The sequence below is a fragment of the Lotus japonicus genome, chromosome 3 (assembly GCF_012489685.1).
Source record: "Lotus japonicus ecotype B-129 chromosome 3, LjGifu_v1.2".
Classification (NCBI taxonomy): domain Eukaryota; kingdom Viridiplantae; phylum Streptophyta; class Magnoliopsida; order Fabales; family Fabaceae; genus Lotus; species Lotus japonicus.
In genome coordinates this window covers 60,053,924-60,070,700 of record NC_080043.1, presented here as the reverse complement: position 1 = coordinate 60,070,700, position 16,777 = coordinate 60,053,924, and the positions used below count along the sequence as shown (strand labels likewise).

Genomic DNA, 16,777 nt, shown 5'->3' with positions numbered 1-16,777 from the left:
TTGTGTATTTTTATTATAATATAAATAACAAAAATAATGTTAACTAAGTAGTAGTAAGTGAAAATGGAAATTTAATTATTTTATTTGAATAAATCCAATATTTTCACCATTTATGAATCAGTTTATTTTTAATTAAATTTATTACTAACTAAATAATTTTAACTTAACAAAAACAACTAGTAATTGATAAGTAATAAATTAAATATTTTATTAAAATAAAAAAATTATACTTATTAATTAATATTATTATAAATTATATAAAATATAAATATTTGAAATTCATGTTGGGTTATGGTAAAAATTAAATAAATAATTGATATCATATTCTGTCAAAATAATTTCTATCATTGCTCCTCCCTCATGGTAACTTTTACACATGATAGACAGGATATGATAGGGACAGATAGTGTTATCGTATCCTGCTGGCACAACAAACAACATATTACAACAAGATATGATTATTTCTATCCTATCATGTCTGCTTATCATGACCACCAAACGGGTTCAATGAGTATAAAATAGTTTTACATTGACAACCAACCAATCATAGCGTGCCACATAGGAGGAATAATATTTTCCATTTTCATTTTTATTAAAACAAATATATATATATATATTTTTATGAGACGGAAATCAATACTAGATCTGTTTGTTGGTGGAGACCTCCCGATTTGGGGCATCTTGTATATGTCCAAACCTGCAAAACTTACGCTCCAGATGTCCAGCCTTGGGCGTGAGCGGGTGTGTAAGAAGTCTCACATTGGCTAGAAATAGAGCATAGATGCCTTTATTTTGGGAAGAGTACGTAACCCTCAACTCTTGAGCTAGCTTTTGGGTTGAGTTAGGTCTCTCAAATTCTAATACACACCTTTAATCCATATTTTAATATACATAATTTATTTTTAAAACACACTTCAACTATGCTAGAACGCACTATCAGCCAAGCCACGACCAAGCACAATGTTGTTAATTTTTTGTTAATGTGTTAAATTGCTATCGCAATTCTGATTCCGGTGTGGGGTAGGTGAAATGTTTCTCCAAGAGTGAGGCTCCTAATTTAAAATCAAACTCTCAACCTAGAGATTTAAACAATAATTTTTACCATTGCGATTGACACTCATATGTATGATACTGTTAAATTAGAATTAGAAGTAACCCATATCATTTAAAATTAACATACAATATAAAATAATTAAGCCAAAATAAATATAACAGGTCGTGGGTAAGTGAAAAAGAGTCATGTAAATAAGCATTTTCGTTTTATCATATCTAGTTGAGATTACTTTTATACTTATGGTTTGTTTGGATGCAAAAGTGAAAATGAGTGGAAGAAATATAAAAGGAAGGATTATAAGAGGAAGAGATATAAAAGGAAAATGAGATAATTTTGAAGTGATTGAATGAAAATGAGGAAGGATTGATTGAAAAAGAAGTTAAAATGAAAGGAAAAGTGAGTTTTATTGTTTATATAATTATTATTTTACCCCTTTTATTCGCGGTTGAAGTTGTAAATAGTGGCGGTTTAAATCGCCCCAAAAAACTTCCCACCAGTTATTCAACCGCCACAATTTCTTGGGCCGCGAGTCCCCCTAGCGTTGCTTTCGTACCAGACAGTAGTCTTACAATTTCCAAATTGAAACTCCAAACATTAGCCCCATCCGTTCCCGCAATTAGAACACCAAGACATCAAACAGTTACAAACACGTACCATTTCAAGGAAAATTGGAGAGCATAGAGAGATCAAAATACTAGATTGAAGAGGCAACTTTAGATTGAATCGTTATTGCAACATTCAAATTCAGATTCCATCCCTTGAATTCTTCAGATTCTGCAATTTAAGATAAATTTAAAAATAAAATTAACAAAAATCAGACTGGACAAAACCCTAATGTAGAGATTTTCAGATTTGAAATCAAAGTGAAAAGATCAATGATTTTCATATTTGAAATCAAAGTAAAGAGGAAATCACCTCAGAAATGCAATCGAAGAAAACAAAGATGATTGAAATAAAACTCGCTTTTGGGGAGATAGACGTTCAAGGTGAAGAGATCACACAAATCGAAAATCAATTTGAAATTGAAAATGGTGGCGGAGAACGATGGTGCCAAAAGGGAGAGGGACGATCGCAAAAGAAAGAGATGAACTGCGATGGCGGAGAACGGTGGTGTCAAAGGGAGAGAACAGTGTCTGTTCGCGTATGAGTGAGGAGTGAGAAAATAACTTTTTTGTTACAATGAGAACTGAATATGAAAATAGGTTTAGTTTTTTTAAGTATAAACAATTAACTTGCGGTTGCAACCGCTGGTAAGTAAAAACAATCGACTGCACTTGTGTCATCGGTTGCTCAATCGCCTCAAAGAAAAACATTTGGCCACAGTTTCAAAAAACCTCCAACCGCCACCAAATCGTGAATATCCTAGTTGTGATTCTTCAAATAAATAGTATTTCCTGCTTCATCAGGTATAGGAATTGATTTCCTTCGCCTCTCTTATCAGCTTCATTAGGAATCACATTTGGTTTTCTTTCCATAGCCTTAACCTTCTCCTTTAGAACAACTTAAACTTCAAGCATATCAAACTCATCATCAATTTCAAGGTCTCTGCCCTCTTCAGTATCACCGCTGCTGTTAGCAACTCCATTCTCAGTCTCACGCACCTCCTCTTTGATATTCTATTTTTATTTCTAGCATCGCTCTCTTTTCCATCAACCTATTTCTTCTACCCAGCACCACTTCCTCCTCCATCAACCTTTTTCCCCTTCCGAGCAATCCTTGCTACATTAATCTTCATCCCTTCCCAGCACCACTGCCTCCTGCATTAGCCATCTTCCCCTTCCAAGCACCACCCCTTCTTGCATCTACCCTCTTCCCCTTTCCAACACTTTATCTCTCTCCTGCATCTACCTTTGGTGTACTATTTTTTATCTAGAATGTCAATTTTTATTCACCACCTTAGCCTTCACCTTCACAGGTACTCCTTGCTACATTAATCTTCATCCCCTTCCCAGCACCACTTCCTCCTGCATTAGCCATCTTCCCCTTCCAAGCACCATCCCTTCTTGCATCAACCCTCTTCCCATTTCTAACACTTTATCTCTCTCCTCCATCTACCTTTGGTGTACTTTTTTTTTATCTAACTAGAATGTCAATTTTTATTCACCACCTTAGCCTTCACCTTCACAGGTACTCCCTCCTGGATCAACCTTAGACATACCTCCATTACATATTTTACAAGGTTCCCCTTCACTCACTACCTTAGCCTTCCTCTTACCGCAACTCCATTTGTCCTGTTGTTTATCAGCTACTTGCACATTTTCATTCACCTTTCCTATGGAATATTAGCTATTGCAACCTCAGACCTTATGAGGCTCATGTTCAATAGACATAGACACTTCACGTCTTTGTACTGACAACATAATTAGCAATCTCTAATGCATCAGAATCAGCTAATATTTGTCTTAGTCCACTCTCTAGAGATGACTCATTAATTTTCCACCACAATTTAAAATTCCTCACATATGATCTTTTTTCTTTAAATAAGTCAATCATTTCAAAGTAGGACCATCGATCACTATCTAAGGGGAATTAGATTTCCCACGCCATCCATTAGAATTGCCACCCCACTAAAATACTCCGGAAGATTAAGTTCTGGAGTGCTCCAGAAGTTAAACTTTCGAATCATATCAATTGGTTTATTTACTACGCACTTAAATTTGACACCCTCATTTTTAAAGGACTTCAGAAGTTTAACTTCCGGAGCACTCCAGAACTTAATCTTCCGGAGTATTTTAGTGGGGTGGCAACTCTAATGGATGAGGTGGGAAAACTAATTCCCCTATCTAAGCCTTGATAATCCCCTTGTAGTGATACTTAGGGTTATTCACAAATGAACCCCTTCGATGAAGAACCATTGTAAAACTCATCTTTCCTACATTAGAAAATGGAAATTAGCATTAAATAATCAAGTTCATACTAAAAGGGAAAAAAATCTTGAATTTTGCAAACCTTAAGCCCCACAACAGAAATACATCAATGTTCTTACTGACTTACTCTAAACCCTAAAACATAAAACATCATATGATTGGTTCCACCGTAAACCTATTTGACGAAAGAATATAAGAGTTCAATTAATACGAGGGAGAAAAATGTTGATGTATTTCTGTTTTAGAAGAGTTCAATTATATTTGCGTTTTTGAATGTTGGTCCTCATTCTTATACTCCTTGAATTTGAAGGTTAATTGGCCCTCATTGCTGCACTTATTGGTTTCAACCTTCAGCCACCTCATATGGATGGAATCAACGACGTGGAAGATGGCGGACCTTCATCACCTAACTAATGTGAAAGAACATGCGTTTTCCATAAATTAGGAATATATTTCAAAATAAAAATAAAAAATTACAAAGACAAAATTTAATGTGAGGTCCTTCCCCTGAGCACTACTGACCTTAGAATGTTTGACCCGAGAATGTATGGCTTGAGCACTACTGACTTGAGAACGCCCAATCTGAGCACTACTGGCCGGAGCACACCTCACTCGAGCATGCCTGAATTGAGCACTACTGACCTTACAAAACGCCTGACCCGAGAATGCCTTCCTAGCAATACTGACTCGAGAACGCCCAACCTGACACTACTAACCCGAAAACGACTAACTTGACCACCATTGACCCGAGAATGACTGACCTAAGCGCAACTGACCCGAGCAAGCTTGACCCACTGACCTGAGAATGTCTGATCTGAGCACTGTTGACTCAAGCATGCCTGACCAGAGCACTACTGACTCATGCACGTCTAACCTAAGCACTACTGACTCGAGAACGCGTGATGTATATTGTTTTAGTATTTTAGTATTTTTATATAAAATAAAATTTATGTAAGTACAATCTTAATATGTAAAATAATATTTTAAATTATTTTTACAGAATTATTTTTAGAATTATTTACTATTTTTTGAAAAAAATAATAAAAACAATATTTAAATTATATTTTTATTAAAATAAAACCACAAATTTATTAAAATTTAAAAAAAATTCTTAAAATAATATTTTTAAGTTACTTATCATATATCAAAAAATATAAATAATATTTAAGTTTTATTATGTTTGTTTCGAAAAAATTAATAATCTAATTTACTTATTTTTTGGTTACAAGAGGAAGTCAATAATCTAAATTTATACACGTGCTTTTGAATTAGTACAAAATGAAATGTATAAAAATAATTCAACTCTAAGGGAATTTTTTCAAAGCAAGAAATCTCAACCTTCACACTCGTCATATAAAAGGAACAACTCATGTATTAAAATCGATCAACATAATCCTCATAATCCTTCAAAAAATTTCCTCAACTCCTGGTAGAGAGCCTCTATGTATAGAAAATGTTTGAAAAAGGGCATATAAGAAGATTGTCTAGTGCGTGTCATCCTTGCGCAGGGGCCATGATAATCTTCTCTTTATCATTCCAATTTTATCAGATGTCCCTGAAGGGAAAAAATTAGTAGGAAATCTATAGCCTATTTGACTATGTGCTACTTAAACTTTCTTTTCCCTAAGATAACTTTTGACCATTTAGAGACGTATTTTCAAAGTTGCGAGTTCCAACTTTCCCCAAACTACATATGACAACATTCACTTCAACACTCTCATTTATTGGTTGAAATTCATATGTACCACAATTGGAAGTGGAGTCAACATGCAAGTATTAGAAATCAACCATTTCAAATGGTTTCTTTAGCCAAACCCCAAAATAGGTTAAGGCCCCGTTTGGAAGAACTTATTTGAGCTTATCTGATAGCATAAGCTATTATGTTAGTGTTTGGGAGAACTTATGCAAGCAGCTTATGACCTACCATTAGTTGTTTTGAGCTTATTTTCATAAGCTACTCGGGATAGCTAATGAAAAAGAGCTTATGCTTATATATAGCTTATTTTCGATTTATTTCAATAAAAAAAAATTAAAATAGCTTAAAAATAAGCTCTTATGTCATAAGCGCTTATGACCATAAGCACTTAATTAAGCTGTGTTTCCAAACAGGGCCTAAGTCCAATGACACACATTACATCAGTAACATACCACAAATTGAGATATTCCAATGCTATAGCATAAATTACGATAAAACATAGCATGCTCACTTAATAAAGCATAACAGTTAAAATAAACGCAGCAAACAGCAAACACCTACATCATTTCAAACTATTTAACGAACAAGCTACTACCCTGAAAATTTGTAAACTTACATAATTGAACGAGTTAAAGTTAAAAGCCTCACTATACAAGCATGCCAAATTGAGCTAAAAACTTGGTTATCGCCACAAATTACGCATAAAATGAATTGAATTTATAGCAGGCATGTTCAAGGGCATTCAAAAAGACAAAACTTAAACTTGGGCTTTATAGTTCATGAGATTGGTTTAATAGCACGCATCCAACAAGACCTAAATAAATTAATCCAGTCAGAAAGTTTACAGGTAATATAAATAAATTTGTGGTAACAGTATGGTATTTCTATCAAACAATTCATTATTAGCGGACTCTTAAAAAAGCAACCAACCCCATGCTTATACACAACTGACACAGTTTTACTAGAAGAAATCAGGACACAAACGAGTACATTTGTGTTCATCTCCACCATAATATTCAGTTACAGAAGCCTGTTGCATAAACCCCATCCATAAATTTAAAGATAAGACACTATATACATTGAATTCAGATGTATTCAATTGAAGTGCAAAGATAACCTTTCTTGCTTGACTTACGCCTTCATCCTGTTCAAGTTCTATAGCCTTAACAAAAAGGAGCCAGCATATCACTAAAAGACTAATAACTCCATTCAGTTTTTGCTGTATTCGCCTTGGGCAGAAGACTGTTTCTAATAGAGGAGCGGATTTTTTTTCATCGACGCGGTTGATTGCACATCTGGCATGTGGTGGCAGACTTGAGATTTGCGTAGGTACAAGCTTCGCAAGACCAATGATTGTCATCAGTCATTCTGTTGGACATGCTAGATCGGTTAGTTCCCTTTCCTCTACCACCTCTCCCTTTACTGCTCCCTGCAGCATTTTTTGAGCTCGTTGCTTTGCTGGAAGCAGCTCCGTTACTATCCACATCAGCTAAACCATTCTCTAATGCCCTAACCAAATTCTCAAAGTAGTTTCTAGTCACACTGCGAAAACAAATGGATTAGAAAAGATAATTAGTGATGTTATTCGTATAAAAATAATAATCAACAGAAGCATACTGAAACCAAGTTGCCAAACTAAGAGACCCGCGATATGGAGAACATTTAGAAAGAAAAGAGAACAATTAAATCTGAAACCAAGCGTATGGGTTTTATTAAGGACTTCAGATAGGTGTAATATAGAAAATGTAATTTTTCTCATGATAAAATTTCAACTCGAGACATGATTATTGATTTACCATACATAATTCAAAATATGATTGTTGATTAATGGTGCAAGGCAAATGATAAACGGAACAGGAAAAACATTTACCTGGTCAATCCAGCTAGTTTAGTGCGGAAGTCATTGAAGTCTTTAGATGGGCCATCAGCGTTAAGGAATAGCTGTAGTTCCTTTTCAGCACATTGATGAAGTCTCTCTAAACCAGATTCTGCCTCACCTGAAGAAAGAAAAGAGTAATATTTGTAGAAGAACCACCACAAATGCAAAACATTTCTAATTAAATTAAAGTTTGAAAATAAAACCTTGTAAGTATTCAAAGAATTGTTTTTTAGCATGTTCTTGCTCGAGTAAATAGTATCCATATGCATATGTCCACTTCAGGACTCGCCTGCATTCAACTATCTGCAAACATGATACAGAAATCAGGAAGCCATCTAATTTACAAGTCAAACAATTTCATAATAAGACTAGCTTCAGAAAATAATTCAAAGAATAGCAACTTCATCTGTGTCCTGAGGGCAGTGTTACGAAAAAATGATTACTCAAAGTCACAGGCAGAAATTGCATCTGAAAGCCTCAAAAGCAATATAAAAGTTTTACAATTCAATAACTAAAACTAAGGTCATCAAACCATGATTCAAGCAAGTCATGTGACTATTTTAAAATGACATGACTTTTTTAAATGATCACACTACACCATTAAATAACTTTCAATATTGACCATTCATTATTAAAACCAACGGTCATGACTTATTCTTATTATTCTCACATAGGGGACCTAGCTGTTGAGGACAGATGAGAGCATCCTATTAATGCGATAACAAGCAGTAAACACAACATCCCCCCCCCCCCCAAACAACGCTGAGGAACATTATTGTGAAGTAAGAGTGCCCTAGTGGTTTCAACCAAGTGTGTATTTTTACGTTCAGCTACCCCGTTTTGTTGAGATGTGTGAACACAAGATGTTTGGTGAAGCATGCCATTAGCAGCCATGAAAGTCTGAAATTGTGTAGACATATATTCTCCAGCATTGTCACTTTGCAAAGTACTAATTGGAATACCAAACTGATTTTTTATTTCATTATAAAAGGTCTGGAAGATAGAAAATAAATCAGATCGATTTTTCATAAAAAATAACCAAGAACATCGATAATAATTACTCCCTCCGTCCCCATATATAAGTCACTTTTTGAGAGTTTTTTTAGTCTCAAAATATAAGTCACTTTATAATACCAATGCTGCATTTAATAATTTTTTACAAACTTACCCTCATATTTAATATGAAAGAGATAATGTAATTTTAAAAAGAAATTAATTTGGAGAGAGAAGTTGATGGGTAATCTAGGAAACTCAATAAAAAAATTTACAAATTTAATGCTAGCAACTTCTTTTCTTAATCCTAGAGAATTAGGTAAGAGTGACTTATAAATGGGGACGGAGGGAGTATCAAAGTAGGAAGTACTCCCCCTTTAGAGGACGATTTTGGTTGAACACGCAGCAAAGTAGACCAAGTAGCACTCAAGAGTGGGGATTGTAGGAGATCCCAATATCTGATCTCAATCAGACAAATACTCCATAGGTAGGCCATATAAGGCTAGAAGTATGAAGAAGGTTTGTCGTTGCTCGATCTCCTTGGCAAGTGTGGCCGCTGAAGGCAAAACTTCATTAAAATCATGAAGGAGACCACGAGCACAGCCCAAATACTCTGCCAGAGAACCATCAAGACGATGAGGAGTAATGACATTCAGCAGATTTTGGCACACTCCATATAAACGTTGGGAATGAGGACCTTAGCCTGCGCCCAAACAGAATCACAAGTGTCATGAGAACGAAAGTTCTGTTCCAAAGAGGGAGTAATGGTGGAATTAACAAGACTGCCAAGTTGAGCATCATTCTTCTTCCATCAAGGACAATCAGCCTCAGGCACCGAATCAGCCTTCGTAGTGAGATGGATTTCATAATCTTGTCCCCGAAGCCAAAGTATAATGTTGGAAGCCCAAGAAACATAGTTGGTGTCATCCAACTTGTCAATGGCAAGGGGGGTAGTAACTAGTAACATAGCTGGTAAAAATAGAGCTCTCAACCGTGGGAGGAGGCGGGTCAGCCATGGGAGTCAAGAAGGAAAGATCAACCCAAGAAACAATAAAACCAAAACTAAAAACCTCAAATCTGCACCTAAATGTATGAAATAAGGAACGGGGACGGTAGAGCGATCATGTTGAATAACAAGAAAAAGACGAAAGGAACTTGGTGAATCCGTGTGTTCCAATTACATAGAGTAGTCCATTATATATAATAGGAACCATTAAGGCACAAAAAAGATATAATATCCTAGTTTCCCTATATACATGAAATTGTGATATCTAATAATAGAGATAAGATATCCTATCTTATTTGCAATATATCTAACATATATCATGTGAACCTAATGGTTTCCCATCAAAATATTATTCATAAATTCTAGGGCACTCCTTATTGAGATACCAGAGTTCTTGACATGTTTACGAACAAATCATGTCAAGCACTTCTCATCATATCTCCTAAAAACAGTGTTGTCAAATAGCGGTTATAGCGGCACTATAGCACTATAGCATAGCGCTCTGAGGGCTCACCGCTATTTTCTGCTATGAGGACTTGAAATAGCGGATTTTTGGCTTTTCGCTATTTTCCGCGATACACGATTAACACTGCCTATAAAAGAATTATATTTTATCAGCTAATACACTTGGTCAGTTCTCAAATAAGGCTTCACACTTGAAGGACACAACACAATTTTCATTTTATTTTTAAATAATCTTCAAAAATCAACTTCAGTTATAATATAAAAAAATTGAAACATGAAAAATGTTACCGTTTGGGAATGCCACTTGTACCCCACACATATGTATTTAGGTAAGGGGCATATAAATATTAAGTGAGAACATGACAGATGAGAGGAGTTAATTTTGACAATACAAGCAGATTCATATACCTGTAACCAGGCCTCAGTTATGAACTTAAGCTGTGACTCAGGCTGGCACTGGGTGTCACTGAGTTTCTCAAGCTGCCAAAGAAAAATTATAATTAGTGGACATCTTTACCATCCCTAGAATCACATATTAAGCTCTACTACTTAAAACATAGAAGCAAAAGTTTCCACAGCAGTCCAGTAGAAGGTATATTTGGCTATGTTTTTTGTTCAAGAGCATCAAAATTCAAAAGTAACAGACAAGTGAGTGAAATAATCAAAGGATAACTAAAGGAAAGAAGAAAAAAAAATCAAATTTGCAACAAGGAATGGGGTAAGACTTAAGACCCTGCCTAAGTCAGTTTAGTTACATAACAAAACAAAATTGTTCTAAGGTTCTTTTTCCTATATTTTGAGACAGCATTTATATTTCCTGATCTGTTAGGGGTGGGGGTGAAGAATGAAGATGGATGAACAATGAAAATGTATCAGCAAATTACATGAATAGTTTGCATCTGGTGTAGATCTGCAAGAGCCTTTTGCCTTGACTGCAATAGAAAGAAAATTAATCATATAGTCTTTGACACTAAAGGGATTTTATCAAAATATTAAAAAAAAAAATGACTTTGGAAATTGTAGTGTAAATAAATGTAGACATAAGATACAGAAGAGAAATGAAGAAGTGCATACAGATTGGTTGCTGGCCCACCGCTCATAATAATGTGTGTACCTCTCCAATGAATTCTTTGCCATTTCTCTTCTTCTTTCAGTTTCATCATACTACACGCAACAAAATTTACTTAATAATTAGATACCATATACTAGGGGAATAGTAAGTTAATTGTAGCCCGAAAACTGAATCAGGTAGAGTACTTCTATGTCCCTTACCACCCCTTCTTGTTTAGCAGTTTCATAACGGTTGCAAGCATAGAAACCACCTGTCCTTTCACCATGGTCTGACCATGCACCAAGGCATAGCCTGTGTATTTCAAAATCGATCAAAATCAGTTAACACCAATATACACTCAAACTATATGAATAATAAGGTAAGCCCTGAGCCATGTGGTGCAAAAGTATAAAAGCATTATTCAAATTGCATGATACCCACCCTCAGCAACAATATTAATGGAGAAGGAAGGAAAGAGGAAGAATGCAAAATAATCATTCGAAAGCATACCAGCAAAATTCAAATTTGCAAGGTGGAGTGCATGTCATATGCATGCACCCTTGGTTTTTTTCAATTGGTCTCTTGCACTTAGGACATGGCTTTGAGTTAGCAAGTATCCTGAAAATCATTAACCTAACAGTTAGCTCAGGGTCTCAAGTCTTAAGTTTCCAAAAAAGACACATTGTGGCAGTGTACATAATGGACAATAATACAAGACAGTATCCTTCACTCTTAAGAGCATTACAATAACTGAAGCATATCAATGAGCATGAAGGAGATCTAGAGATGATAGAACTCTAATATTCCATGGAATGGTAAGGTAAAACTGTAAAGAAAGTCAAAATATAAACTACACTATTTAGTGCACTTCATTGTTTTCATTCCTTAAAATGAAGTAAGCAATCCGCACTAATTCAACCACCATATAACCTGATTCGTGTAGAAAAAATTCTGAATTAAAGTTTCAATGCTTAAAGTTAAATGCTTATTTTAAACATTAGATCCTTGTGTTTTTGAAAAGAAATATGCAGGAGAAATACACTTGCTTAACATTCCCCAGTTAGGATATGCATAATCATTACAAAGGAATAAATGTCATAAATAAGAAATTCAAAAGCAATCAACTAATTTCAGCATTAGTTTCTCAGTTTGCCACTAGTATCCTTCATTACCACAACATGTCTAAGACGCTTCCAAAACCCTTTCTTAACACACCAAAGTCAAATATCCAATGCAACAAAGACCACAATTATTGACATCCTCCCCTGGTCCAAATGGAGGCCACCTCAAAATCACCAATTTCAACAGCCTTCAATACAGCAAACAAAAAATATATGCATGTATACCTATTATTGTAAACAACTACAACAACAAAAGTCTTATCCCACTAAGTGAGGTCGACTATATGGATCACACTACGTCATTGATCAAAAACTAAATTAGTGTAAACACATGTAAATAATTAAATATGAATACACACATAAAGCATAGTAGTCAATCCCGGATAGCGGCCGACCCCAAAAGTGGGATAGCGGGATAGGCATAGCGGGATGGCCGCTATTTTGATTTTTCATATATAATTTTATATAATTAATAGTATAATAGTATATACATATAATAACTAAAAAAATGATAAATATAACTTAAAATCTAGAACAAACAGATGAGATGATAGAGAAGAGAGGAGGAAGAGGATGCCATGCGAGAGAACTGGTAACAAAATGAATTGATTGAGAATAGAAAATTAAGAGGAAAAGAAAGGAAAGAAAAATAAAAAAAAAACAGAGCAGAACAGAGGCCCAAGGGCAGTGGTCGCCGGAGATTGGCTGAAAGTCACCTCACAGCGTTCGTCGGAAGTTGGACGATGCTTGTCGGAGGTCGGCGGTGGCCATGGGTGCTGATCGAAGGTGGAAGGTGGCTGAAGAAGATCGCAGTGGCCATGGGTTCTGTCGCTGAAGAAGAAGCTGAAGAAGAAGATGAATAGGGAGAGATGAAACGCGCGTTTCATTTATTTATGTGCGAAATCCCAAAATTGCCCTCAAAGTTTAACCTAATTATAAAATTTCAAGGGCAATTTAGGTTTTTCCACAACTGTACCTTATCTTCTTCTTGTGGCGCCGCGATCTCACGCGATAAGGCCGCGATCTTGCCGCGATTTGCGGCGCGACAGCCGCGACGGCGTTCCGCGACGCGATGGCTTCAGAATCGCGGCGAGCGGCCGCGACGCGACGCGACGGCGCGATAGCGCCGCGATTTGCCGCGATCGATAACTATGACATAAAGAAGGCAGAGAAAGAGCTATAGCCACAGAAAACTTGACATAAAAAACAGCAAACTAATCAACCTTGACATAAATTAGGCAATGCATATTATAATTTCCATTGATCACTAAAAAATGTACAATAATTTAATGGCCACACAAGCAGTAAAAATATCCACCAACGGAATATGGCAAGTAAAATAATATGGTGTACCAGTTCATGTTTTCAGATTCGGCACTGTTTTTCATTATCCATTTTGACACAGTACAACAATCCACTGGGCGGTGAGCCTCTTCAGTACACTGTAGACCAAAACCAGATCAGTCAGCGGAACAAGAGTATTGGAAAACCCAATGCTATAACAATATGAAACAATCTACATGCAACTTACATTCCAGCAGAAGCTATATGCACAAAGGCAAGATACATCAAAATTTCCATTACCAGCATCAAAAGTAACTGCATATTCACAACCTGGAGCAGGACACCACTTGGTCTGGATAAAACAAAGAAACACAAGAAATAAGATGACCGACAGAAACTGAGAAAAAAAAGAGGTCAACATGCAAATCCATTTCTAGCCATCCAAAAGAAGGATTTAAAGAAGGTAGGGTAACATCACAAGATTTGGGAATTCATACCCATGTGTATCCAGGTGATAATTTGTGGAACCAGTGTACCACTCAACATAACATGCAGATAATTATGGGTGTATGAATTTTAGCAAAAAAAAAAAAGAAAGTGTGGCCACAAGATTGCAATTGAGTACAAAAAGTATATATCTGTTTACTATCATTATCGATGTCCAAATTCAATATCTACAACGTACCTTCTTATTGTCTTCAATGTAAGACCTAAGAAGGTAACGGTCATACTTCTCTTTATCTTCATTAGATGCTAAAAGATTAATCATATCTTGACCAATGGCAGCACCACAAGCGGGATCAGGACATCTCAACATCAAACATCCCGGACCATCATTAATTGAAGTGCCAATATATCCTAGCATGTCAAAAAGGATAAGAAAACAGGATTTAACAGAAAATGAAAAAAATTGAAGAAAGTAATATTGGAACATGCATAAGAGAACTGGATTTGGATGTGCCCAGTAAGAATGTCTAAAATGCACAATTACATAATGATGTGAAGAGTGTATTCCTGGCCACAACAGAACAGAATAATAGCGTACAAGTATTACCAGCCCAGCATTGAAAGCAGTAGGGATGACCACAAGCAGCAGTTTCAATCCTAGCACGAGGATAGTTTTCAAAACAGATGCCGCATGTAACCTGACCACAAGAGGGGAAAACATGTAAATGGAACCCACACAGCAAAAAAGACAAAGTCGAAACATTAGTGAACAGGTTTAAAACCCAAACAACCATATCTCACCTCTCTAGCCTTATGATTCTCGAAAACTGGCTTCTCCAACAAACCAACTGCTTTCCGAACTTGTTGTTCATCAGCAAACCAGGCATCATGCACTTTACTAACACTCCTGCATCACAAACCCATATCTCCTTTAGTACATAACTTCACAACAAAGTGCCAAAACCCTTCCACATATCACACAAGGCAGCATCAAAACAAGATGGAAGGATAACCGGTTTACCAATTATAATGACGAAGCAGGATGCTTGCAGAAACTCTTGGTATCGAAAGAACTGCCGCTACTCTCGTGATGTCATCTTCCTGCCTTTGCCGGATATCCAATTCCCTCAATATAGTAAAATTTTGCTGAAACCCAAACAGGAATATACAATCAGAGAGTGCATAATGTAGTTAAATACAAACTATAGAATTCATATCCAGACAACACCAATGGAAAACCCTATTACCAAACAATCTCCACCCATCAAACCAACCTCTCTATATATAAATAAATCAACTAGTTCCAAAAAAAATTCTTTTCATCAGGATCAGTTAAGCATATACTATGTCCTACCAATATTCAAATATAGTTCCTATATTGCTAAAAAGCAAGAACTCAAAGCTTCAAAATCAGTACAAAAGCCTCCATTACAAGAATCCAATTAACAGGCACCATTGACAGCTCAAAAACAAAATTGAACAAGAAAAGCGATGAGAATCGAAGAGAGTCGACTACCTCGGGGCGGCGAGACTGAATCCGGTCGGAATCGTCGGCGTCGTCGAAGTAATCATCGGCGTCGTCGTCGTAGTCGCTGTAGTAATCCATGGGAGCATTATCGTCGGTTTCGCCACTGTAGAAATCGTCGTCGAGGGACTCGACATCGTTGGCGTCGTGCATATCATCCTCGGAATCCATGGCGGAAACCCTAGGATTGAGGTGCGATCGATAGAAAGGGGTTGAAAATTGAAAAGCGGTAGAGTGAGAGAGAGAATCTAGGGCAACGAGAAAGGGATTAGGAATCGAAGAACAAGAAGAAAGGAAGAAAGTGAATTGCTTTATGGGTTTTCGTTTGATCTTTGTATGAAATAGCGAGAGGCTTGCGAATTGGAAGAATAATAATAATAATAATGATAAATAAATTGAATAATATACTACACAGTGAAAATATAGAGGATGAAGAGGGATTTTGCGGCAGGTGGGAGATGAAAAAGTAGGAAGCAACACGATCTAGAGTGAGATCAATTGGAAGATGCTTCCAAGCTAGGGTAAATCAGTTTAATATCTTGTTATTCATGTGTAATTTTCACAAATTAAAAAAATAAATTTAATTTATAAATATAAAATAGGGGAGTACTTTGTTAAAAAAAACTAATTTATTTGATTTATATTGAGAAAAATTAAGATAAGAAAAAGATTTATAATGTTGGGTGTTAGTTAGTTTCTTTCTTTTGCCAGCTTTCCGATGTATCGAAAAAAATGATAATAAAAAATAGTTAAAGGTTAAATATGTTTATGTTTTTAGTCCATGTAATATAAGGGTGAATCTAAATTGGTTCATCATAAAAAATTATACTTGCTTGTCTCTTAAAAAATTTGAATTAAGTCTTTATGGGGTCGGAGTGCTTACATGTCTTAATTTGTTATCAATCACTGGCCCACATGATAATTATAGTTAGAAGGTTGTCCACATGGTCTTTTTACATTAATTTTGGTCTTTGCAAAAAAACAAAAAATTAATCGTCAACTTGAGTCTTTACTCTTCCCTTTCTTCCTCTTTCTCAAACCCTAACCTAAAGACAAATATCTGCGACAACGACCATAACTTCACCGCTTTCGACGACTTTGTTATGTGGGTTTCTAACAAATAAGAATTTGTTCCTAACCACATACTTTCTACCCATATTTCAGGAGCATAATCCTAAACCACTCTTGATTAACCCATACCCGAATTCAAGATGAAACACAGAAAGCGGAAGCGTACCTAAATGTGCCATGAGAATCGCTGAAGGATTTGGGGTTGTGATCTTCCAATTGTAGATCACCCTTAGGATTTCTTGATGTTCTCTTCTGATGGGGATGAAAAGAGACCTTTTACGTTGTTACGTTGTCGTATCTACAATTGGGGACCATAAC

At 35.9% G+C, this 16,777-nt stretch overlaps 1 protein-coding gene and 1 pseudogene across 1 annotated transcript; both read right to left on the bottom strand.

Annotated features, from left to right (window-relative positions):
- Nucleotides 1-5,390: 5,390 nt before the first annotated feature.
- On the bottom strand, nt 5,391-5,486 carry LOC130709717 (U6 spliceosomal RNA; annotated as a pseudogene).
- A 954-nt stretch (nt 5,487-6,440) lies between these two features.
- LOC130744750 (probable E3 ubiquitin-protein ligase ARI7) lies at nt 6,441-15,770 on the bottom strand. Its single transcript, XM_057596909.1, has 15 exons — nt 15,380-15,770; nt 14,885-15,009; nt 14,665-14,770; nt 14,471-14,561; nt 14,102-14,274; nt 13,664-13,768; nt 13,486-13,574; nt 11,522-11,629; nt 11,233-11,323; nt 11,035-11,124; nt 10,845-10,892; nt 10,369-10,440; nt 7,700-7,799; nt 7,488-7,614; nt 6,441-7,159 (listed from the first exon to the last, which is right to left on the bottom strand). Exons 1-15 carry the CDS (start codon nt 15,557-15,559, stop codon nt 6,889-6,891), a joined length of 1,776 nt encoding a protein of 591 aa, XP_057452892.1. The 5' UTR covers nt 15,560-15,770; the 3' UTR covers nt 6,441-6,888.
- Nucleotides 15,771-16,777: the final 1,007 nt, after the last annotated feature.